At 37.8% G+C, this 23,223-nt stretch overlaps 1 protein-coding gene across 3 annotated transcripts in view; it reads left to right on the forward strand.

Moving 5' to 3' along the window:
• The window catches only part of LOC139122034 (aldehyde dehydrogenase 1A1-like), a 32,443-nt gene that overhangs the window by 6,164 nt on the left and 3,056 nt on the right, over positions 1 to 23,223 (forward strand). For all 3 annotated transcript variants that reach the window (XM_070687398.1, XM_070687399.1, XM_070687400.1), the window contains 9 exons: positions 1 to 108; positions 4,584 to 4,774; positions 5,324 to 5,437; positions 14,577 to 14,682; positions 16,566 to 16,753; positions 17,752 to 17,916; positions 18,605 to 18,762; positions 20,643 to 20,717; positions 22,660 to 22,699. The exon at positions 1 to 108 is cut by the window's left edge and continues 19 nt beyond it. In XM_070687398.1, the coding sequence (XP_070543499.1) occupies positions 1 to 108; positions 4,584 to 4,774; positions 5,324 to 5,437; positions 14,577 to 14,682; positions 16,566 to 16,753; positions 17,752 to 17,916; positions 18,605 to 18,762; positions 20,643 to 20,717; positions 22,660 to 22,699 (1,145 nt within the window). The remainder of the gene's footprint in view (positions 109 to 4,583; positions 4,775 to 5,323; positions 5,438 to 14,576; positions 14,683 to 16,565; positions 16,754 to 17,751; positions 17,917 to 18,604; positions 18,763 to 20,642; positions 20,718 to 22,659; positions 22,700 to 23,223) is intronic.

Genomic DNA, 23,223 nt, shown 5'->3' on the forward strand with positions numbered 1-23,223 from the left:
ATGGAATGCCACATTTTGATGCCTTGGAGGAAACAAACGGAGTAGCCAATTGTCTGCGTTATCATGCTGGCTTTGCTGACAAAATTCATGGAAAAACTATTCCTGTTGGTGAGTTATGTTAATCTGACAAAATTATCTGTGTATGGTAATTGTCAAAACAAGGTAAATATTAACGATGCGACACATAATGTGCGCCAGTTCAGTTGAATATCCTACGTCTCGCTTGCAAGATAAGCAATGGGTCCTTGTACAATATCATGGCAAAAGTGTCACAAACAGTTGTGATCAAAATGGCTCAAAGTGAGATAAGGGCGTCATTGACACTGCTCTTGTGCTTGCAGATATGTTTAAAAAGGGTTTTGTTTAGTAGCCATAACCAGTGTTTTTGCTAAGGTTTGGGAATATCGGTAAATGATTTGGGAACCCCGGTAACATTGCTACTGTCCCCTAATCTCATTGCATTGATATACCTAGGGGAACCCCGGTAAAAAGACTGAGGAACCCCGGTAACATTTAACGGGGTACCGGCCTTCACAAAAACACTGATAACTTAGTAAACAGCTACAGATAAGTATGCAAAAATATGGATACAAGCACCATACATGTATGGCTGTACGTCACTTAGTATCAGAGGTAGACTGAAAAATCTGTCGTTCCAGGGCACTCTATGCTCTCCCTCTCAGTAGAATGCCACCTCACATGACAAATGACAGGTTTTTAGTCCTTTGGGCCTTTGGCCCAAAGTACTAATGTGATGACGCGGCCTCTGTTGTTGCATACAGTGGGCCGTATGCTGTGGACGCAGGTATCTCAGAAACGCTTCAGTAACTTTTTCTGAAATTTGGTCTGGTGGTCATTTTGGCATGTATCTCAAACGGTCTTTTTTCTTTTTTGATTGAATCATTTTAAAGTCACTTTTTTAGCTTTTTTGTGAAAACCACTATTTTCAATTTTTCCTCAAAACCACTGATTTGATTATTGTGATATTTGGCATGGGTGTTCGTATAGTTGAAATGCCGTCAGAAATGTTCAAAATTTGGTGATACATGCCTTGTATTATTTTTAAACAATATTTTTATCCATTTTTATTTTATATTTACTTGATTTTGACTCACTTTCGTTAAAGCTACCGTCTGCGCATGCTCACAACTCTGGGACAAAATCTGAGTTGAGAATCGAATCGGACGCCATCTTGTTTCTCGGTGTCGGCACATTTTTTACTTTGTGAACGTTTCACTGTGCATTCAATATATTCTATAGTTATGGCGTTGACAGTGATGCACTTTTGCGGCTGTCGTGTATTTTTGGTACGAAAGGCGCCTTTGATCGACTGAAGAATGATGGTACCGGCAGGCATATCAGTTCTACTGAGGAAGTAATCCACCGGCCCGCATAGGTCAGGGACTCACTTAGGGGAGAACCACTTGATTTGTGTGGGGGGGTATGGAGGATTTTGAGAAAAAAAATGTCACCAAGTGAAATAAAAGAAAAAAATAAGCCTGTAATGGCTTGAGAAAAAAAATTCTCATAACAGACAGAAATAAATAAAAAAGGAATTGTCATAATGCAGTTGAAATGAGCAAAATTTTGGAAATTCATTCTCATGTGTTCTTTGCTAGCATGCTGCCATAGGCAGCGCAAATGTTTTTACCACAAGCAATTCTCATGTGTTTTTTTTTCCCAGCACTTATGATATAAGCATTCACTACTTTACACCTCAGTGCACTCGATGTTTTCCTTCCCTTTCTGACCCAAGAAATCATATTTCTGGATTTCTGTTGCAATATCTCAATGGTACAGGCAATATCTAGATGGACTATTTGACTTCTGTACATTGTGAAAATTGAAAACACAAGACAGTAGTCAATAAACTAGTGGTAACACCAATACATTATTCTCTCAATATAAATATGTTAGAAAGATTACAAGTTGACAATGAAAAATTGAGGAACAACAAATATAATGAAATACAATGTGTGAGCCTTGTTTCTCTGACCACAAAAGATAACATCTCCCCTGAGAACTTAAAAGGAATTGACTGTTATAAAGAAAAGCAGGTATAGTACTGATCACTGTTGATTTGCCAAAAAAGTGTTCTATAATTTAAAGTTGTATATACGAGACTTTCCATTTTGTTTTCATTCGTTGGAATGTAAAATGAATATATAAAACCATCCTGTGATATGTGACGCTGGCTTAAATTTGAAAAATTGCACTGCTACTCCATTTGATAAAAAAATTGATGCAGGTGTGACAGTTGAAATTAAAAATGCTGTCTCTCTGACAAAAAAGTTCCCATACCCACTTCCTGCATACCCCCCCCCCCCCCCCCCCCCCCCCCCCCCCCCCGAAATCAAATGGGTCTCTCCTTAATATGCGCATGCGCATATAACAAGTTAGCGTTGTATTGCAAGGACCAGCTCCTGGCAAGGACTTTGAAAAATCAAACCGACGCTGTCTTGTTTCTCGGTCTTGTGCGAATTTTGACGTTTTGAAGCTTTTAGCATTTATTTGATGATGTTTTGTAAATATGAAGTTCACGGTGATTGTATTTTTGTTGCTGTCATGTATTTTTTTGGCACGAAACGCTCCTTCGTTACCGGCGAATCCATTGCTTTAGCGAGGCAATCCCACCGGCGGCCCGTTAGTAATAGCTGGGTGAGAGCGAGAGAATTCGCTCTGTCCTTCTACCTCCATGTCATAACAAACTAGCGTCGTTTTATGTTGATGTACTGTCCTTTCGACACAGCGATAACTTTAAGTTTTCTGTTGCTTATTTTGGGTAATTTCGACAGTTGTGCATTGATTTTGACATCATTGTTGAAGACAGTGTGTGCTTTAGACTGTCGCATGTCGACAGTCCTCGTGCCTTCTTTTGACCGGATCCGGAGTCACTTGCGGTAGTAATCCAACGTAGGCGATCGAGCGCCGAAGCATCATTGTTGAAGACAGTGTGTGCTTTAGACTGTCGACAGTCCTCGTGCCTTCTTTTGACCGGATCCGGAGTCACTTGCGGTAGTAATCCAACGTAGGCGATCGAGCGCCGAAGGCGCAAGGTCGAGTGCCGAAGGCACGAGCTTGTATAAATACCGAAAGCTACACGAGACCAAGCAGTACAAGCGACTGGCGAGAGTCTATGTGTGCTTATGTTGACCGATTTACGCGCACTTCAGAATCACGGCATAATCCGACATGGTAATTTGGCATGATCATCAGATCATACATGATCCGAGATTGCACTTTAGCAAGGTCACGATAACTAATGTTGTTTGTTTCACTGTGGTTTAATACCTATAGGGCCTATTTCCACTAAAAGACTATTAGAATTTCCTCCTGGCTACTTTGAAATCGTGCACTGGCATGCATGTAGTTGTCAACATCACTATGCTTGAATGTAGTAGACTCTTACTATGAATATATCGACTGTCACTGCATATTGCATATGTGTGCAAGTCACTCCATATCATATCAAAAAATGTAGTATTGCGACGTTTGAGCTGCCACAAGCCAGAATTTACAGTTTATGAGAAAGTTATCTTACATGTAAAACTCAGTTCTACTGTGAACAAAATGCAAGCTATGTTGCTTAACTATGGTGAATAACATAATATTTTGTACCTATCACCGTGTCAGAAAATCAGAAGGAAACAACCACTCAGACAAACTCTGGTCAGGATGATACTGTCCAATTTTAATATGTCTCTCGGCACACACTAGATACTCATGACTGTAAAACAACATTTCCATATAATTGTATATTCAGTTTTTATATTTAGTTTGCTTTTCACCATATTCTATGTCCTTCCCTGCACTACATAATTCAAAATTAAATATTGTTTTTGGCCTATACTTGAGGGGTAAGCTTATTTAGTCTCATACATTAAAGATGCACTGTTGACCTTCAGAGTCCAAACTTTTTATCATTGTATTGTAGATAGGTGTACACTCCAAATACTAAGTACAAGTGTGGTGAGTGTAATAAGCAAAGTTTTTTAGTCAATGGCCCAAATTTATTTTCTATTTGATGGACAATAAATACATGTGTAATCAATGCCAACAATCCAGTTTAAGTAATTTGGTTTAGATTAGCCATTGTCCATTATATTACAATAGTTTGTGGCTAAATTTTCTCCCCTTCTGTATCATATAAGTTCACCGTTTCCTGTTTTAGATATTGTTGATCCTATTGAGTTCCATCTCTTATTCTTGATTCACTTTCACATTAACTTTCATTTATGTCCAAACAATTTGACTTTTTGCCAGATTTCACATTTATGGCAAATAATAAACAGTAAGGAGGCACAAAGGACGTCGGTGCCCCGGGCCCCATGTTTGTCTATATCAGAGAAAGCTTAGTCAGGAAAGTTAACACATGGGTGAAGGAAATAACACCGTGTTGAGAGAAAATCACCCTAGTTGAGAAAATGTGTCCAAAATTAAGAGAAAAAAAGAGATGTACATGTATGAGACAGAGAGAGAGAGCGAGAGAGAGAGAGAGAGATTTGGGCTTCATGAAAATTCATAATGATTTCTGCTAGTGATTTCAAATTTACTTCATAAATTTCCGTTTTATCTTTTGACAGATGGTAACTATTTTTGTTACACGCGTCATGAACCCATTGGTGTGTGTGGTCAAATCATCCCATGGAACTTCCCTTTGGAAACTGTATCATGGAAGTTTGGCCCAGCTTTAGCATGTGGAAACACTCTCATATTGAAACCATCAGAAGAAACCCCACTAACTGCCCTCTACATGGCATCGTTAGTTTTAGAGGTATCTCTACTCTTGAGTACTTGCATTTTAGTTTTGAAAATTTACTGATTGACTTTTGACTTTGAGTGATATCATCAGGAAATCAATCTCTAGATCTTAATGTTAGTCCAGTCAGGACATTAGAAAGTTGCCCACCAATAATGGAAGATTGCAACGGTTTTGGACCCTGGTTGCCAATGGAACAAATGTTAAATTGAGTCTCATGCGTCATCACTCTGTATGTGTGCGTGTACTTATTTATGCGTCTTCTCATCTACCTAGTACCAATTTACAACTCTGATGTAGTGACAACCCAGTCTTCTAATCTCTTTAAAGTCTCCATATCAATTTACAGTTTGGATTGCTAAGTATAAACTTTGTCATGCACTTCAAAAAAGTACAAATATGATAATCAATACTTTGCCTGTAAATGTTTTCTCTTCTCAATTAGTGAATTAATGAAAACTATCTGAGACCATTGAATTGCTGTAACTTGATATTTCATTAGATACTTATATCACATGAACAAAGAGACACAAATTTTGTTTATTTTGTCCTTTTCTTATGCAGGCTGGATTCCCTCCTGGTGTTGTCAACGTTTTACCAGGATATGGCTCGACAGCTGGTGCAGCCATTGCAGAACACATGGATGTGGATAAACTGTCCTTCACTGGATCTGTTGAGGTAACTTCTTTATAATCCCTAGTGATTTTGTCTGTGGAATTTGGAGGCAAGGCTCAAAAATTCCTATCCCCCAACGCCGTGGCCAGTCAATTTTGTGTTTGAGCAAGTAAAATCAATGTTCTGCCCGTCCGATAGGCAAGTGCACCAGCGGTTGAATTAACAAAGTTCTGGACAATTCAAGCTTGAAAACGTATTTTATTAGGTCTGTACACACTTAGAAGTCATTGTAAGTCTTTAAACCTTTGAGCCCCAAAGTCTATTTTTGTCCCCTTTATAAATATACCCAGTCAATTTTTCTCAGATTTTTGCCGAATTTTTGAGAAAAAAGTGTAGCCAATGAAATATTAAGTCACTTTGGTCTAAAATTATCAAAAAATTACAGAAAAATTCATAAAAATTGGTAAAATTTTGCACTCAAATTTTGGCAGGAGAAAATTACAGTGCTCAAAGGGTTACCGTATTCCTCGGATTCTAAAACCCCCTTTTCAGAACCAAAGGTGACAGAAAAGATGTGGGGGTCGTATAAACGGATTTCACCGCGAAATCGAATGTCGTAGTTAATTTATGCTAATTATTATTATTATTATTAATTCTTTATTTCGGACAATGAGCATGTCCATATATATAAATGGTTACAGGATTGGCAAAAAGAATGATACAAAAAAGGTTACATCAAGAAATATTCATTTATGGGTTAGACCATAAAGACATATTTCTGAACACAGATTAGAAGACTGAATTTATCCATCTTTTCCTCAAGTCAGAAGTGAAGTACACAACATCATACACCTTACGTATAATTAGGTTCTCACTCATAGAAACCCTTTTCATCAAACTATTGATTTGCTTTCTAAGCAAAGCATCAAAAGTGTCAATCCTATTATATACAAACATAGTACTAGCACTGCTGCGTCTGTCATATCGTAGAAGTATGCGACCAGCATTATTGTAAGCAACTTTCAATTGTTTCAGGGCGCTTTTATTATAGCTGACCCATAAGTTACCACCATACAATTGATAGCAATATGCTTTAAAGAGTTTACATTTAACACTCTGAGAACACATAGAAAATTTTCTCAAAAGCATGTTAGCGGAGATATAAAAAGATCTCCTCTGACGCTCGATATCAGAATTGTCACTGAAGGTATTTGCCAACATATAGCCGAGGTGCTTTTTCTTTTCAACAAATCGCAGTTTAACTCCATTGAGATAAACAGCCGGAATATGTTCCATCATACATCGCTTGAGAATTATACACATACATACAGTTTTCTCTGTATTGAAAACAATATCATGAATATCGCCATAATTGCTACATATATTTAAAAGTATCTGAGTTCCTTTCACTGACGGGCTTATCAGACATATATCATCTGCATACATCAGATGGTTAACAAAAATACCACCGATGTTGCAACCAACCTTTGAATTAATCAATCTATGGCTAAGATGATCCATATACACTGCTTCACACCGTTTTTAACAGTAAAATGTGTTGAAATACAGGAGCCCCATCGAACAGAGATTTCCTGCGTTCTGTACCAGGTTAAAAGGTATCTCACATAGCAAATAGGAACATTACGGTTGATCAGTTTCTTGAATAATGACCAGTGATTCACACGATCGAAAGCTTTAGAAGCATCCATAAAAGTAACGATAACATTGCTACCATGACTTCTATAATAGCTAATGACCTCTTTCAGGACAAACATACACATATCAGTAGAATGACAAGTTTTAAAACCAAATTGGTAAGGTGAAGATCCAAGGAACGACTCAATCTTATTCAAAATAACTAATTCAAAAACTTTCGAGGTAATAGTAGACAGAGCAATCGGGCGATAGTTGTTCTTATCGCTTACATTTTTGTTCTTATCCTTAACAATGGGCACTAACAAAACTTCAGAAAATCTAGGAGGACATACATTATGAATAAGCATTGAAGTGAGACACATGCTCAAAAGTACAATTAACTTATTACTAGCGTATAAAAAATGCTCAGGTGAGAGAGAATCTGGACCAGCAGATTTACCTTGTTGTAACTTGTCAATGGCTTTACGAACATCACTAGGTGATACAAAACTCATTTGATCAAGGTTGCAATCGTCAACCTTATTCAACACGAATTCTTTGTCTCTAACCGAGTGCACCACATTTAAGAGATCACTAAATGGTTCCGCCACATTTCAGAGATATTGACATCACCACTGCAGCCATCTACAGTGTTGGGTCTAGGCGGAGTCTTTGCATTAATTCTGTTGATGGACTGCCAAAATGCATTACAATTACCAGTAAACAAACTATTCGCAGCCGCATCAGCTTTGATTTGCTCCTCATTACGTCTGCAACTTCTTAAAGCATATTTAAATCTCGCATGCGTACGACGCTTGAATTCAAAAAGGGGCCCATTCCTCGGTTTTCCACTTTCACGCCATAGTTTAAATGCATCCCGAGCAACAGAATGGACGTCTTTGAGGTAATCATTCCACCCTGTCACAGTATGATCAACATTATCACGAATACATGGTGAAATCTGAAGACCTGCTGAATACAAGCTATCAATAATATCATCATAAAACTGAGAAATACACCGAGCATGATTTGTGTTGTGGCAATGAACATCCTTACAACAAAGACTATCAGTTGGAATGTGAATCTCAGCAAGAAGCTTGTCAGAGATATTACGATATTCATTACATTGATTACAGTTCACCTTAGACCAATTTACAGATTTCCCAGAGTACTGCTTATTGTGTTATTAAGATTTTCACATGACGGCAATGTACCAGTATTGAGAACTATGCTGAGTGGGAAATGATCAGAAGATATAACATCATATAAAACAGACATCGAATTAATACACTGGTGAGTAGAGAGTGACGAAATACAGTGGTCAAGCCATGAAGTGGTACCATGTACGTCACTGACATAAGTAAATGGATATCTCTCAGTAAAAGCTTATCAGAGATAAGATAGTCGTACTCATCACAGAAACTTTGCAGAGTTGTACCAAATAGTGAATCCGTATCGGCATTCCAATCACCGATCATCATACAACTATAACAATCACTAGATTGAACAATGGCGTGAGCCTTAGCTAATCGCTCTATAAATTCGTCATGATTTTCACTATTACATGTCGGCATATACACATTAATAATAAGCATTTGACAATTGGCTATATTGAGCTCAATGCCTAAAATTCTGCTATCATTAAAGGAACGGACTTTAACAGCATGACTTATCGATTTGCGCCATAAAAACGCAAGACCGCCATACGGTCTACCTATAATAAGCTCTCACTAGTATCAACAGCAGATTCACCAAAGTAATCAAAATCCTGGTGAATCTTTTGTAGAAAGGATATGTTATCACTTGTCAACCAGTGTTCCTGTAATAAACAAATGTCGTGACTATCACACAGATCACGAACTGCATTCAACGAGTTCTTGACAGAGCGACAATTATATGACGCTATACGCAGATTCATTGGTTAGTTTCTTGGTTTATAGAACTTTCGAATCAGCACTCCTTCTGGCCAGACATCGGGATTCAGCAGTTTCTGAAAGTTCCGCGCATTAACAGTTACACGAAAAGACGCGTACGATCCATATTTCGTTGCTAACTGTTCACAGTTCATCACGTCAAGTTGAGCTGTATCGGCAATATATCTGACAACTTGGACGGGTTTCGTGTCAGGTTTCAGTCTGCTGACAAACAGTGACTTACTTTGCGAAACAGCTGGAAGACCTGAATGCTTCTTACTGCCAACTATATATTTGCGACGTCCTGTTGATGCTGCAAGTGCAGACTCAGCTGACGATCCGGAAGACACAAGCTTACTGCTAGGTTTTGAGTTATGTGCTTGGTCATCGGGTTTACCGTTGACAACTGCCTCGGCATAACTTGATCGATTACGTTTACGTCGAACGTACGACACCATGGTAAACCCATCATCTGTGTTGACAGCCGCAGCATTATCGATACTGTTTTCGTCACAGTTTTCCCTTGACTCGCACCTTGGAATTGGATTGTCACTGGCATGTACAGCGTCATCTTCAAAGAGAGCATTATCAGAGTTCACATTTGCAACAGGTGGATCCTCAACAGGCGTTTCATTACCAGAGCCATTCATATGCAAATTTACATTTCCAACAGTGAAAGCATTGTCCGCTGTATCTACTGCTATAGCTTGATGCACTGAATTTCCAAGAACAGGATTGCAGACTTTGTCCTTTATTTGCCGAATATCATCAGACGTTCGCAAATAAAGACTGGACATATTATTGACATCTTCTTTGAGTCCATCAAACTCGACTTGCATTCGATTTATCTTTGATAACAAGGTTGATACAATGATGTAATTATAATCAACTGGAGGTAGCTTAGACAGATCTTGAGCCACGAAGACAGGAATATTCTCAGGATCAATTTCTAATAAAAGCGTCACAATGTCTTGAACATTCGATTGCGATTTATTTTGACCCTGTCGTCTCTTCAATTAATGCAATGTTATGCGAATTTTATGCCAATGTTTTTTTGATTCACGCGAGCGCTGCAGACAACACATACTTTGTGATATCGACTCATGGCCATGTTGCGTCGATACTGACAGTCGAAACTGTACAGTATAAATTAATGGAGATCTACAAGTTTTGAAATTTAGCGTATTTGCCATACCGTCTTTTGCCAAACAATACGATAGCAATAAATGTTCGTATTTCGTGTATAGATAATCACCACGATACTTCGTTGCGCTCCCCAGCAGCAGCTAGCTCCCCATAGCATGGCCGCAAAGGTCAGACAATGAGTGAAGGGAAAGTCCCTAAAGTTCCGCTGGCTGTGATTGGTCAATTCACGCAATAGGTCAAAGGTGTCAGTGCATGAGGTCAGGGTAAAGTTCTGTTCAGCACATGCATGTGGTGGTGTCCGTCCGATGTTTTCTATTTACGATTTTCAATTAGCGTACTCCTTAAAATAAACGATCAATTACATGTTGTGAGTTTATTATTTTTGCTCCTACGGTAGTTTCAAAAAGTCTAACCGTATCTCGAAACGAAATGTGATCTTACGAACAGGCAGGTGCTAGGCTCGAACTGATAAAGTGTTGAAACATCGGCTGGCCGAGACGAATTTGCTACGCCTATCTGCTTACGATTTGATGAATTGAATTTTTGGCAATAAATCTTTGAAGTTTTTTATTATTTGTATCGATGAACGAAATGTCTCTTGATGTGGAATTCAGTCATCTATGATCAACTGTTCGAAATATGGTACAAACATGCACGTTTTGTTAGTCCCCACGGGGGGACTTATAGGTTCGGTCATGTCCGTGCGTGCGTCCGTCCCGTCCGTTCACGCAGATATCTCAGAGATGCCTGGAGCGATTTCATTCAAACTTGGTACAAGGATTACTTCATATGTCATACAGATGCACGTCAATTTGTTTTGTGATGCGATCCAATATGGCCGCCAGGCGGCCATTTTATTACGATTTTTTCATGTACAGAGCCATAACTCAGGCATGTTCCAACCGATTTTATTCAAAGTTGGTACAAGGACATTGACCAATGTCATAGATATGCACGTCAATTTGTTTTGTGATACGATCCAATATGGCCGCCAGGCGGCCATTTTATTACAATTTTTTTCATGTACAGAGCCATTACTCAGGCACGTTTCAACTGATTTTATTCAAAGTTGGTACAAGGTTATTGACAAATGTCATAGCTGTGCACGTCAATTTGTTTTGTGATACGATCCAAAATGGCCGCTCTGCGGCCATTTTATTACGATTTTTTCATGTACAGAGCCATAACTCGGGCATATCTCAACCGATTTTATTCAAAGTTGGTACAAGGACATTGACCTATGTCATACATATGCACGTCAATCTGTTTGTGATACGATCCAATATGGCGCCAGGCGGCCATTTATTACGATTTTTTCATGTACAGAGCCATTTCTCAGGCATATCCGCATGTTTCAACCGATTTTATTCAAAGTTGGTACAAGGACATCGACCAATGTCATAGCTATGCACATCAATTTGTTTTGTGATGCGATCCAATATGGCCACTGTGCGACCATTTTTTACGATTTTTTCATGTCCTGAACCATAACTCAGACATGTATCAAGCGAATTCATTTTAAAGTATTTTTATCACAGACCTAATGAAGAGGACTCTATCCTCTCTGAGGACCTGTAACAAGTGGGGACTGTGTCATCAACGATGACTTGTTCCAACTGTAAGTGTATAGGGCCGTTTATGAAGCTTGGGCTCAGCAGACCAAGGAGGCTACAATTATTGCAACTACTGTATGTGGTGCGCGAGATGCAGAGTTGCAAATTACGTGACCTTGGTTGTTAGACATCGGCTCTAACATACAGTAACTGTCGAGGGGAAATCTGCACTGAAGAGTAATGAGAACAAAACTTTAATGCTTTCTTATGTAAAGATTTTATTTTTGATGAGGTTGTAGAAAAATTCCAAATGCAAAGAAGTTGTACGCAAATGCCAAAATCTACAGAAAAGACAAAAGTGTTCTCACATTTCTTCTGCTACATTTTAGATTTGATTGTAGTCCTTCATTCTAACACGATGTAGTTCATGTTTGAATCTACTTTTTACATCTTTGACTTCACTTCAATATGCATGTAACTCTTGGTTTAAAATACAAATTAATGGACCAGGTACAATTATTTGAAATTGAGGGCAAGCAATTTTTCCTTTTAGGCAAGTAAAATTTAAAACTCACTTATCCCATGGCCAGTAAGTTTGAAAAAAAATTCATCAAGGCCAGTGTGAAGGAATTGCAGTAATTTTTGAAAGGATGTACCGAACACTGCCTGTGATTTGCTGTGTCGTTATATCTATTCTTGTTCGTCTTATGAGCAGGGTGATAAGCTTCTTCCGTCAGTGTCTTGATGGAGCAAAAGAGGGAATGAAGCTGGAACACTGGACATATGTTTCCTCTTTTGAGGATAGTGATGGTTAAAGCAATTTTGTCGCTTGGTTGCCAGCAGATTTCCTTCCTATTCTTTCCTGGTAGCTCACTGGTTGCAAGTTTGCTTTGCAGTTGCTAGCAGATGTCTTTCATGGTAGCTTGCTGGTTGCAAGTTTGCCCGTCATGTCTGTCATGGTATCCTGTTGGTTGCAAGTTTGCCTGGCAAATATTTTCTATCTGATGTCTTTCCTCATAGCTCACTGTTTGCAAGTTTGCCTGACATTTGCAAGCACATGTCTTTCATGGTAGCTTGCTGATTGTAAGTTTTGCCTGGCAAATATTTGCTATCATGTCTTTCATAGTAGCTCACTGTTTGCAATTTTGCCTGACATTTGCAAGCACATGTCTTTCATGGTAGCTTGCTGATTGTAAGTTTTGCCTGGCAAATATTTGCTATCTGATGTCTTTCCTCATAGCTCACTGTTTGCAAGTTTGCCTGACATTTGCAAGCACATGTCTTTCACGGTAGCTTGCTGATTGTAAGTTTGCCTGGCAAATATTTGCTATCTTATGTCTTTCCTCGTAGCTCACTGTTTGCAAGTTTGCCTGACATTTGCAAGCACATGTCTTTCATGGTAGTTTGCTGATTGCAAGTTTGCCTGGCAAATATTTGCTATCTGATGTCTTTCCTCATAGCTCACTGTTTGCAAGTTTGCCTGACATTTGCAAGCACATGTCTTTCATGGTAGCTTGCTGATTGTAAGTTTTGCCTGGCAAATATTTGCTATCTGATGTCTTTCCTCATAGCTCACTGTTTGCAAGTTTGCCTGACATTTGCAAGCACATGTCTTTCATGGTTGCTTGCTGATTGTAAGTTTGCCTGGCAAATATTTGCTATCTTATGTCTTTCCTCGTAGCTCACTGTTTGCAAGTTTGCCTGACATTTGCAAGCACATGTCTTTCATGGTAGCTCACTGTTTGCAAGTTTGCCTGACATTTGCAAGCACATGTCTTTCATGTTAGCTTGCTGATTGTAAGTTTGCCTGGCAAATATTTGCTATCTTATGTCTTTCCTCGTAGCTCACTGTTTGCAAGTTTGCCTGACATTTGCAAGCACATGTCTTTCATGGTAGCTTGCTGATTGCAGGCTTGTCTTGCATTTGCTAGCGGATATATTTTCTGTTAGCCCAGCTACAGCAAGTTTACTGAGCATTTGTTAACGGATGACACTAAACAGACCTTTCAGGAGTAAGTCTGTTTTGTTTTTCAGTCGTATAACATAAAAGTCCCCTTCATTCCCAAGATCTGTAATTTTGATTTTTAGATTACCAGACAAATATGTTTTTTCAATAATGCAGCTACTCTATAGTTCACTGTAAAGTAAATATATTGTATCAGTCATGAAGGTCAAAGAAGGTGAGTCCCACAGTTGTTGTGCTAAAAACAAAAGAAACTTAACTGGCTTAAAAGCCAGTGGTTATAATTTGCTTTTTGTTACCCTTTTGGTGACTGTAAATTAGCCCACTGAGAAGGCCCTTCAGGTCTGTCATTTCAAACAAAGCAGCTGATCCCAACATTCACCACATATTTTATATGACTCTTGAGATGCAAAAATGTCAACGTCAACAAAGTGATTGAGAAAAGGTGGCATCACAGTCAGTGAAATTTGCCATTTTCACTAAAACCTATGCTGTACAGACTACATATAAGTTATTATGTAATGACAAATGCAATTTTGATAAAATCTTTGACAAAACTTACATGTAGTATACTGATTATCTGAGACAGCTTCAAATACTAAATATACATGTGACTGTTCCATCACAAATGTTTCTTCTATACATGTGTGATAACTGATGTTTCCAGGTATGCTTAATAATATAATTATGTCTGTAGTTGTAATGTGGCTGCAGTTAATGGGTCAAACTCAGAATTAAAATTGACCACAGTTCAAATAGGACCACATGCACAAATGTAGATAGAATTATATGTATTCCTGTGCTTGCATTTGCCCACTATTTGTTTTTACCATGGCCATTTTCGATTTAACACTGTCATAGTCAGACTGTGACATTTTATTCGGGAGTAGGTGTATCGAGATACATTTTTGTGTCACAGATAAGTTGTACATGTTCCTCATTACTAGAAAATTAAAATGTATTATTAATTAAAGCGTCTTTCATTCTTGTAGGTTGGCAAACTGGTGAAGATAGCATCTGCAAAAAGCAATTTAAAACGTGTGACATTAGAACTTGGTGGCAAGAGTCCAAATATTGTATTTGCAGACACAGAGGATCGTAAGTGATGCTTCTGTAACATCTGTTGCTTTACTTTCTGATAGTTTATGTATGTTATATGACTGTATGTTGGTGTACCGGTATATTCTCAACTGCTTTACCACTCTTCATCAAGAAACAAATATCTGCTCACTTCTTACCTTTGAACACCAAACTCGGCCAATACATCAACAATGGTTGCAATGTAAATTCATAGATATCTAATGCTAGATTTCATAGATAAAAGTTTAGTTCCTATTTCAAAAGTTTTGAAAGATTCATGTCCTCTGTGGTCTAAAACATCACTGGCTCCAGTCTCATGGCTTTCTCGGCAGTAGTTACTGGTTGGCCCAGTAACTGGTGTACATTGCAAACACCCTCTCGTGTTACCAGCGATCTGGATGTTTGTTGACATAAGCAGATTGACAGGGACCTCGGACTCACAAAGTGACCCATTTTATTACATGAAATAATTTTGATTTCCAGCCAATAGTTCTAAAAGTTTATAAGGGAGGTTTTCTTGTCTTGGTATGATCTGGAATAAACATAACCATGCAGAAAATGATCAAGAAATTAGGCCAGCACCGACAAAACACTCATACTACACAATGTAGTTGTATAGTAGGCCTCAATCACGGCCCGTGCCTCCACTTACCATGACAATGTTTGTTTTCAGTGCCACTCAATCAAGTTGACAATGTACCAGATTAGGAAAAGATAAGTTAGAAAGTTGCAACATTGAAGATTCTTGAAATAAGTTTGGTAATCAGTGTAATATAGAACAACGGCAGATAATTCAATGATTGCAACACGGTGCCTCCACAAACTCTCAGGGAACTCTGCCTGCTGTTATGCCTGACGTCATTATGAATAATTTATAGCAACCCAAACATTGCAAGGTTCACAAGTCTATGGGCCGGCCAACATGTTCAACCCACAATCTGTGCAACAGCTACCACTAACAAGAGAGTGTTGAACTCTCAAAATGTCAAAATCAGAGCATGTACAGGTGCTAGACAGATAACGATTTCATCTCCCATTTTGCCAAATGTATATATAGCAATGAGAGGATTTAGTCCAAAGGGACTGTCATCCATGCAGTATTTATTGTGTGTATGAATTTCCGTCAATTTCAAAAAGACTGCATGAATCACCTTAACATTTTCTGTGAAGATGCTTAAAATGGGATACAGTTCTTATTCATTTCAAATGATTACATTGGTCCAAGAAAGTTTGCAAATTAATTTCAAAAATGTGAAAATAGTCCAAGTCCAAAACATACAAACTATGGGTCCAGCTTCCTACATGTATTTTGCATCCAGTTACCTTCAATAAGGCTTGATGATATTTGTTGATTGCAAATGATATATTACTTTAATTTCAATTAGATGCAGTTTTCATGTTTTTCCAGAATTTTCAGCAAAATCACCTTACATTTATTCAACAGTCTGCTACGAAAGTCAGTTTGCAAATTCCTAGGGATGTTACCACATTGATTTATTGAATTTGTGATGTAAAATGAGCAATATTTTGATTTTTTAGGGTACTTTTGCAAGTTTCAGTCAAAAATTTGTTGGTTGACAATAAGTAACTGTGACATTTGGTCCTTGCAGTGATCTTACTAAATATAACAAAATGAAACAAATGAGCAATGTTTTATTGTTTATGATATTTTGGTACTCTAAAGAAAAATATCAGAAACAAAAAAACTCTCAGCTTTTCCTATGCCAAATATGAGTGTTTGAATGGTTGATTTCAGAAGTATATTTTGCATTTTTTCAATCTGTGCCAATTTTTGCAACCATACTTCCTTTAAGGAGTTGATCTGGCCGTGACCTTGTCATCGATATCATTCAGTATAGTGTCGACACTAATCATCCTTTATTTTTCCTCTTTGATATCAGTGGATACGGCTGTTTTGATGGGCCACGAGGCTTTGTTCTTTAACATGGGTCAGTGTTGTTGTGCTGGATCTCGCACATTTGTCCAAGAGGAAATCTATGATGAATTTGTGAAACGCAGTATAGAAAGAGCCATGAACAGAACTGTGGACAACCCCCTGGCCAATACCAATGCTGAATCTGGTCCTCAGGTAAGCCTGAGACAATTTAATTTCCTTTCCATCTGATACTGTCTGAAATGCTACAGTTTTCATTTGACATTTTGAAGTTTTGAAGTTTTGCTACTGAATGGTTATTAGTAAGTACTGTCCATGTCTGGATTCTAGGTTTGTAATAGCCCCCTAAGGGAATAAAAACCCTAAATATGATATGCACAGATGAATGGAAAGACAGTTGTGCTTATGGTAGTATGCACCTCGGAAGTGAAAGACTTAAACTTTTGCTCAAACTTTCCTCAATGAAACTTTCAACCATTCTCTCACCAAATCAAGAATAAAAATCGTGGCTTACTGTGCAAATTTTGATACTAGAGAAACAAATTTTCTAACTTTTACTGCTAGTTTAAATTCAAAATAGGCCTCCATCCCTGTGCAAACCCTTAGATGGGGAAAAATAAAAATTTAATTATCAGAAAAGTAAGATGGTAAATATCTTTCTCACTCTAAGACTTCTAAAATGAGCCCCCCCCCCCCCACAAGTGGTACATGAGGAAAGAATTATGAAAATTTGAGAATCCTAATATCTGTCCCAGAGGCACATGCTACCTTATGAAAATGTGCAATTATGCCTGCTGATTTCCAGTGGCAGTAAAGATTGTTTCTGATGAGATGTAATGCTTATGGTTCTACAATCATTAAGTATTACATCTCATCTGTACTTCCACTGGACTTGAATAGATGGCGATTACTGATGTGCTGTATAAGCTTTTCATAGTTGCGTCTTACAGATAGTGTACTAGATGCTTTGTGAGTCGCAACATAAAGACTAGTAGACTCAGTAAAATTTCTACTTATACTGATATATGGTACTGTGTTTGTTTCAGGATAACCAATATAAGTCTACCCTTATCCAGAGATGAACACCCCCACTTAAAACTTTTCTAATGGTGGGCCCACCCTTTTCAATGCTAATTATTATGAAATATTTAAAAAGATTCATTAACTGGGGATGCTCTCTCTCTCCCTTACAGATTAGCCAAGTACAATTTGACAAAATCATGGATTTAATTGAAAGTGGAAAAAAAGAAGGTGCAGAACTGGGATGTGGAGGCAGTCGTTATGGAGACAAAGGATACTTCATCCAACCGACTGTCTTTTTTAATGTGAAAGATGAAATGAGAATTGCCAAAGAGGAGGTAAAGGAATACACTGAATGTAGTGAAATAGCAAGGATGTAGGGGAAAAACTGCTCCCTCTTAACAACTTATTCTGCTGAAATGCTAAGAAACTGAACTGCACACTCATTGTCATTGTTCAAAAGGGGATAAGATAGCTTTGTATGTAAAATCCATCACCCAACTCAGTGTTCTCATTTCTTGTCAAAACACTGCGAGGTTTTCAGTCAAAATTACTCTATCAATGGCGCCTTTTAAGGAAATTTATTTTAAGTACTGTTAGGGTTGCGATATTTTAAGTTTTCTTTAATTTTAAAGGGAGACATGCATCAGTACTGCTGTCTTGAAATCTGGTTTGCCAGCACAAAAAAAACCTTGACACATCTTTACGTTTGTCTGTATATGCCTGTCTGAGCAGTGGGCAAAGTTGGTACAGCATGCGTTCTGCATAAATGTATCAATTCTGGTCAAAGTAGATGCACCATGTCACCTCATTTTCCTATATTTTCAGTCAGGTTACAAACAAATGGCTTTTGTATTCTCTTGATAACTCAAATACAGAAAAACTGAAAATGAAAAGATTTACATCAAAGATTGGAGATCATTTACTCATTTGATACATATAGTAATGATGACATTTATATTGAAATACATGAAAGTTCCTTCTTCAGAATTCAGCAATGTCAGACAGACTCTATGTTTATTACAGATATTTGGTCCAGTTCAGTGCATTTTTAAATTCAAAAGCATAGAAGAGGTTATCGAGAGAGCTAATAATACTCACTATGGCCTTGCAGCGGCAGTCTTCACAAAAGATATTGATAAAGCTCTCACCATTTCCAATGCTCTACAGGCCGGAACTGTATGGTAAGTGTGGTTGTATTACAGATTTACAAGCCTTCACAACGAGTATTTTCCAAGCTGAATGAAGAAAAATATTAGGGAATAATATACTTATCACATGCACAAGCCAAGAATTCGTTATTTTTTGCAAAATAAAAGAAGTTTTCCATGACGATACCGCGTTTAAACTTTTGAACTACTTTAGGAATAATATCAGTACGCCGTGCGCAAGTTGTCAATCATTTCCAGTTGTCCGTTGCGTGCATGAGCGAGGAACACGGCATTCACATTCATTAGTGTATGGAGCAAATGCCAGAGGACCTCTCGGTCTACACGTACCTTCCGCAAAGTTATACTCTATTTCAAAGATAGCATAGGCCTAGAAATTTATCACAGACGAAGATACGCTATTTTTCGGGAACAAATATCAACTGAATCTCGACAGCGCGAACACTGTAAATGTCTGACCCTGTTTGCAGTGCTTACGGAACCCACGGTAACGCGACCAGCTTTGAATTCATTCTTTCTGCAAATTATTCATTCCTTCGGAATATACAGGCGGTACACTCTTGTGTTTAGATTGTTCGGATTATTAATGTTGTAGTCTGTGAAAATATCGATTTCATTACATGACTTTTGGAGGCACGGACATCGCACTTGACCCCCTTGTTGCAGTTGAAACTATATGTCTAACGTGGTCTAGTCTAGCTATGAAAGTACACAGTACAGTGCGTTGAAAGTTCAGGCGTCGGCGGGGTCCATACGACTACGAACCCCCATGCATATCGGCAACTAAACTAAAACACGAGGTCTCAAAAATTTGCCTAGTTGATGTATTGTCAGACTCTAATAATCATGACTAATGTTTGTGATATTTTCACGTCAGACACATTTTAATTGTGGGAGAAATATCGGCCGCCATGTTGTTTGTTTACATTTACGAGCACTCCGAAGACCGATGCAAAAAAAGGTCCGACACACCAAAATTGATGACGTAGACGCGGGTTGTTGTGACGTAGAACGACCAGAGAATAAATCCCGTATTTTTGTTCGGAGACAACAAACTTGGCTTGTGCATGCAATAAAGCTTATATGTACTTGCTTCTGTAACCTGTGTCTGTCATAGGACAGTATGCTTATGTATCAGTGGATGGCAGCATCTAATACCAGGTACTGTCAGCAATACAGAGTCCAATGACAAAGATATAAATGGATATAGACCTTACAGCAAAGGGAAAACTTGATATGATCTGATAATATTTTTGAGGAATGTATCTCATGAAGAGGTTAAGTCAAAGACTATTTGAAAGAAGAACTGAAGACTGCCAGTAATTTAAAATGTCTGATTTTATAAATATAATGCTGGTAAAATATAGGTGCTGCAATGTAAAAGTTTAATTTCTGTTCTTAGCTGAGTGTGTTTGGGCTTGATGGCGTATTGCACACAATCATGTTACCCAATCTAAGTACAGAGCATTCTAAAAACACTGTAAACTGTTTTGTAAAATTTAAATTTTTAACTTTTAAAAAGTGTATACCAAGAGGTCTGATATACATTTCCGTGCTTTGTCACCCCGTATGTATCTGTTGCGTTTTTACCGTACATGTAGGCATTTGTAATCTGTGTACTGTAATTCCCTGGACTGCCTTGCTTTTTTTTTAGTTGTATTCTGTTGTTACTGCTATTAGCCCTCACTATAGGTACATGTTTGCATATTAAAATCCCAAGCACTCTTTCATTCAGCACCAATCTTCATCACACATTATTTTGTCTTCCGCTGCTCTTGTCTCTGGAACTTCGCTTTTGCTTGCAAATGCTTTCTAGTTAACCATGTTTTGGTAAATTATATCTAAGTATGCTTTATAATATTCATAGAATGATTATATCATTATGTTTTGTTTAGGGTGAACACTTACAATACTTGTGGAGCTAGCACACCATTTGGTGGCTACAAAATGTCTGGAAATGGTAGAGAACTGTAAGTATTATGGAAAATAGTAATACTTTCAATGCTCATATGTTAACTCCATATACAGTGCATTTCACTGTGGTGCCACAAGTCAGAGAATGAGATGGACACATTGCATGTGCCAAACAAATGGCTAGCTTGGGGTATCACAACACATTTCTCAGTCACCAACTCATAATTAATTACAGTAAACTGCATGGGGCAGCCGCTGTCTAGACTGAGAGATAAACAGTTGACTAGACTTGATCTACAATGTGACTGTTTGTACAATGTCAGCTGAGAGTTGAAGAGCTGAAGAAGTTTTCTCAGCTGAAACAAAATCAAAAACCATACATTTTCATTGTTTAAGCTTTCAACTTAAAACTGTAAAACCAGCTACATTGTAGATAAAGTGTAATCAACTGATCAGCTCTCTGTCTAGAAAGAGCTGCCACATGCTGGTTTACTGTAATTAATGAGTCAGTGACTTTTAAATGTGTCTGTTAGGCACGAACTAATTGTTTGTTCTGTAGATGGAATGTGTCTGCTTCATACACTGAGTTGTGGCACCGAAGTGAAATGCACTGTATTTTAATTTGCAGTTTTTAATATACAGAAGGTTTTCTAGTATTGTTTGAGTATGAACAACAATTGAAATATGTATTGAAAGTAGATAGCTACATCTTGTTGGCAGTAGGTCTTGCCTTAATCTTGTTATTAGGGTGTGTTTGTTTTGAGTATACTTTATGACATGATAGAGGAGAAAGTGGTTGAAATGATAAATGGGAATATACATAATGCAGATAAATAGTAGATGGAAAATCAGACAAAATGTTTATGAAATCAGATATCATGAAGGCAAAATGATAACAATCAGATAGCAAAACGGTGAATGTGAAGTATGTAAAATGTTTTAAACCTTTCACCATCGTCGATTAGTTCAGTCCCATTGTTCAGTCCCATTGTTAAGTATGGCAATGCTTGAGCTATGTACAGAGAAAGGGTGTACAAAGGTTAGAAAAGTATTAATAAAAGTGTACTAGTTGTATTTACTTTTCATGGGTATGGGACAAAAGGTGATGTGGATTACTTTTGCCAACAGTTCACAACTATGTATTCACAACCATCGTGTATGCTAAACTGACAAGCCTGTATATGACAAAGAGACTATATCTTAATATTCTGCAGAAGGAACGTTAGTGAAAAGTAATCCATTCTCTTGACTCAGACCATGCTACCATCCCACTGTTACGTACTTGCACTAGATCATTTCTCTCATAGATGTAAGCCAAATTCAAGCTCCTTTATCTCGCACATGATACCCCATAGTGAAAAGGCCAGTAGCTGTAACTTTTGATATCAACTACAGTGTCTTGTTCTTCTCCCAAAAACATATTAAGATAACAGTACACTCTATCTACAGTGTGTTGTTCTTCTCCCCAAAACATATTAAGATAACGGTACACTCTATTCAGCTCGTCAACTCAGTCCGTACATGTATAGACTGCATTGTTATTGTTGACATGTGAATTCTGGTCCAGACTAGAATTCAAATGTAAACAATAACAGTGAAATTTTTGACTGTTGACAAGTAAATAGTAGGTGTTTTTGAAATATTTTGGGAAGTAGAACAAGAACTTGCAGGTGACTTGCAACCCAAAGATAGTGAGAAAATCGTTATAAGTTTTACAGCTATTTAGCCTGCTTTAAAGGCACCTTAGAAATATTACTAAATACATTCAAAAATTGAAATTAATTATTTTGTTTCATGACGATACGATCCAATATCGCTGCCCGGCAGCCATTTTGTTGCAATTGCATCATGTTCTTGAAACCATAACTCAACTATCCTTGAACAGATTTAATTCAAACTTGACACACAGAAATTGTATTGTAGTGTGCAAGTGCATCACAATTAATGGTGCGAGTGGGCACTGTGTTATAAGCAATGACTTTTTTTACACTTTTACAGAGGAGAGTATGGTTTACAGGAATACACTGAAATAAAAACGGTAAGTAAATAGCAGTTCAATGAGCCTGCAAAGGTCATTGAATACATTTTTTCATATGCGTAGGCAATACCTTATCATGTAAAGGCACTTGCTGGTTACTGAATAATCTTCAGAAGCAATTCTAAAATTTAATAATTGGTTCTTGATAATAATGGGCTCTTATATAGCACACATATCCACTAGTACATGTGATCAAGGCGCTTTACAATTATTACCCCTGGTCACTGGACCTAATATGATACCACTCAACTCCTGGGGAGCAAACAACTGATCACATGTGCAGCCAATCTGTGCAGCAGAGCTAAACGCACACATTACAACCAATGTCCTACCAGGTACCCATCCCTGGGTGGCGAGAAATAATCAAACTCACCATTCTGTGATCGTGCCTCCACTGCTCTAGCCACTGGTCCATGATGCCTCCTCAGATTTGCCACTAAAAATATTGTCTAGAATTCAATTTCCAACATTAAATATTACAAAGCAGTAAAATCAGTCATAATCACTTTTTAACACATTCTCTG

Source organism: Ptychodera flava, chromosome 21 (genome assembly GCF_041260155.1).
Source record: "Ptychodera flava strain L36383 chromosome 21, AS_Pfla_20210202, whole genome shotgun sequence".
NCBI lineage: Eukaryota > Metazoa > Hemichordata > Enteropneusta > Ptychoderidae > Ptychodera > Ptychodera flava.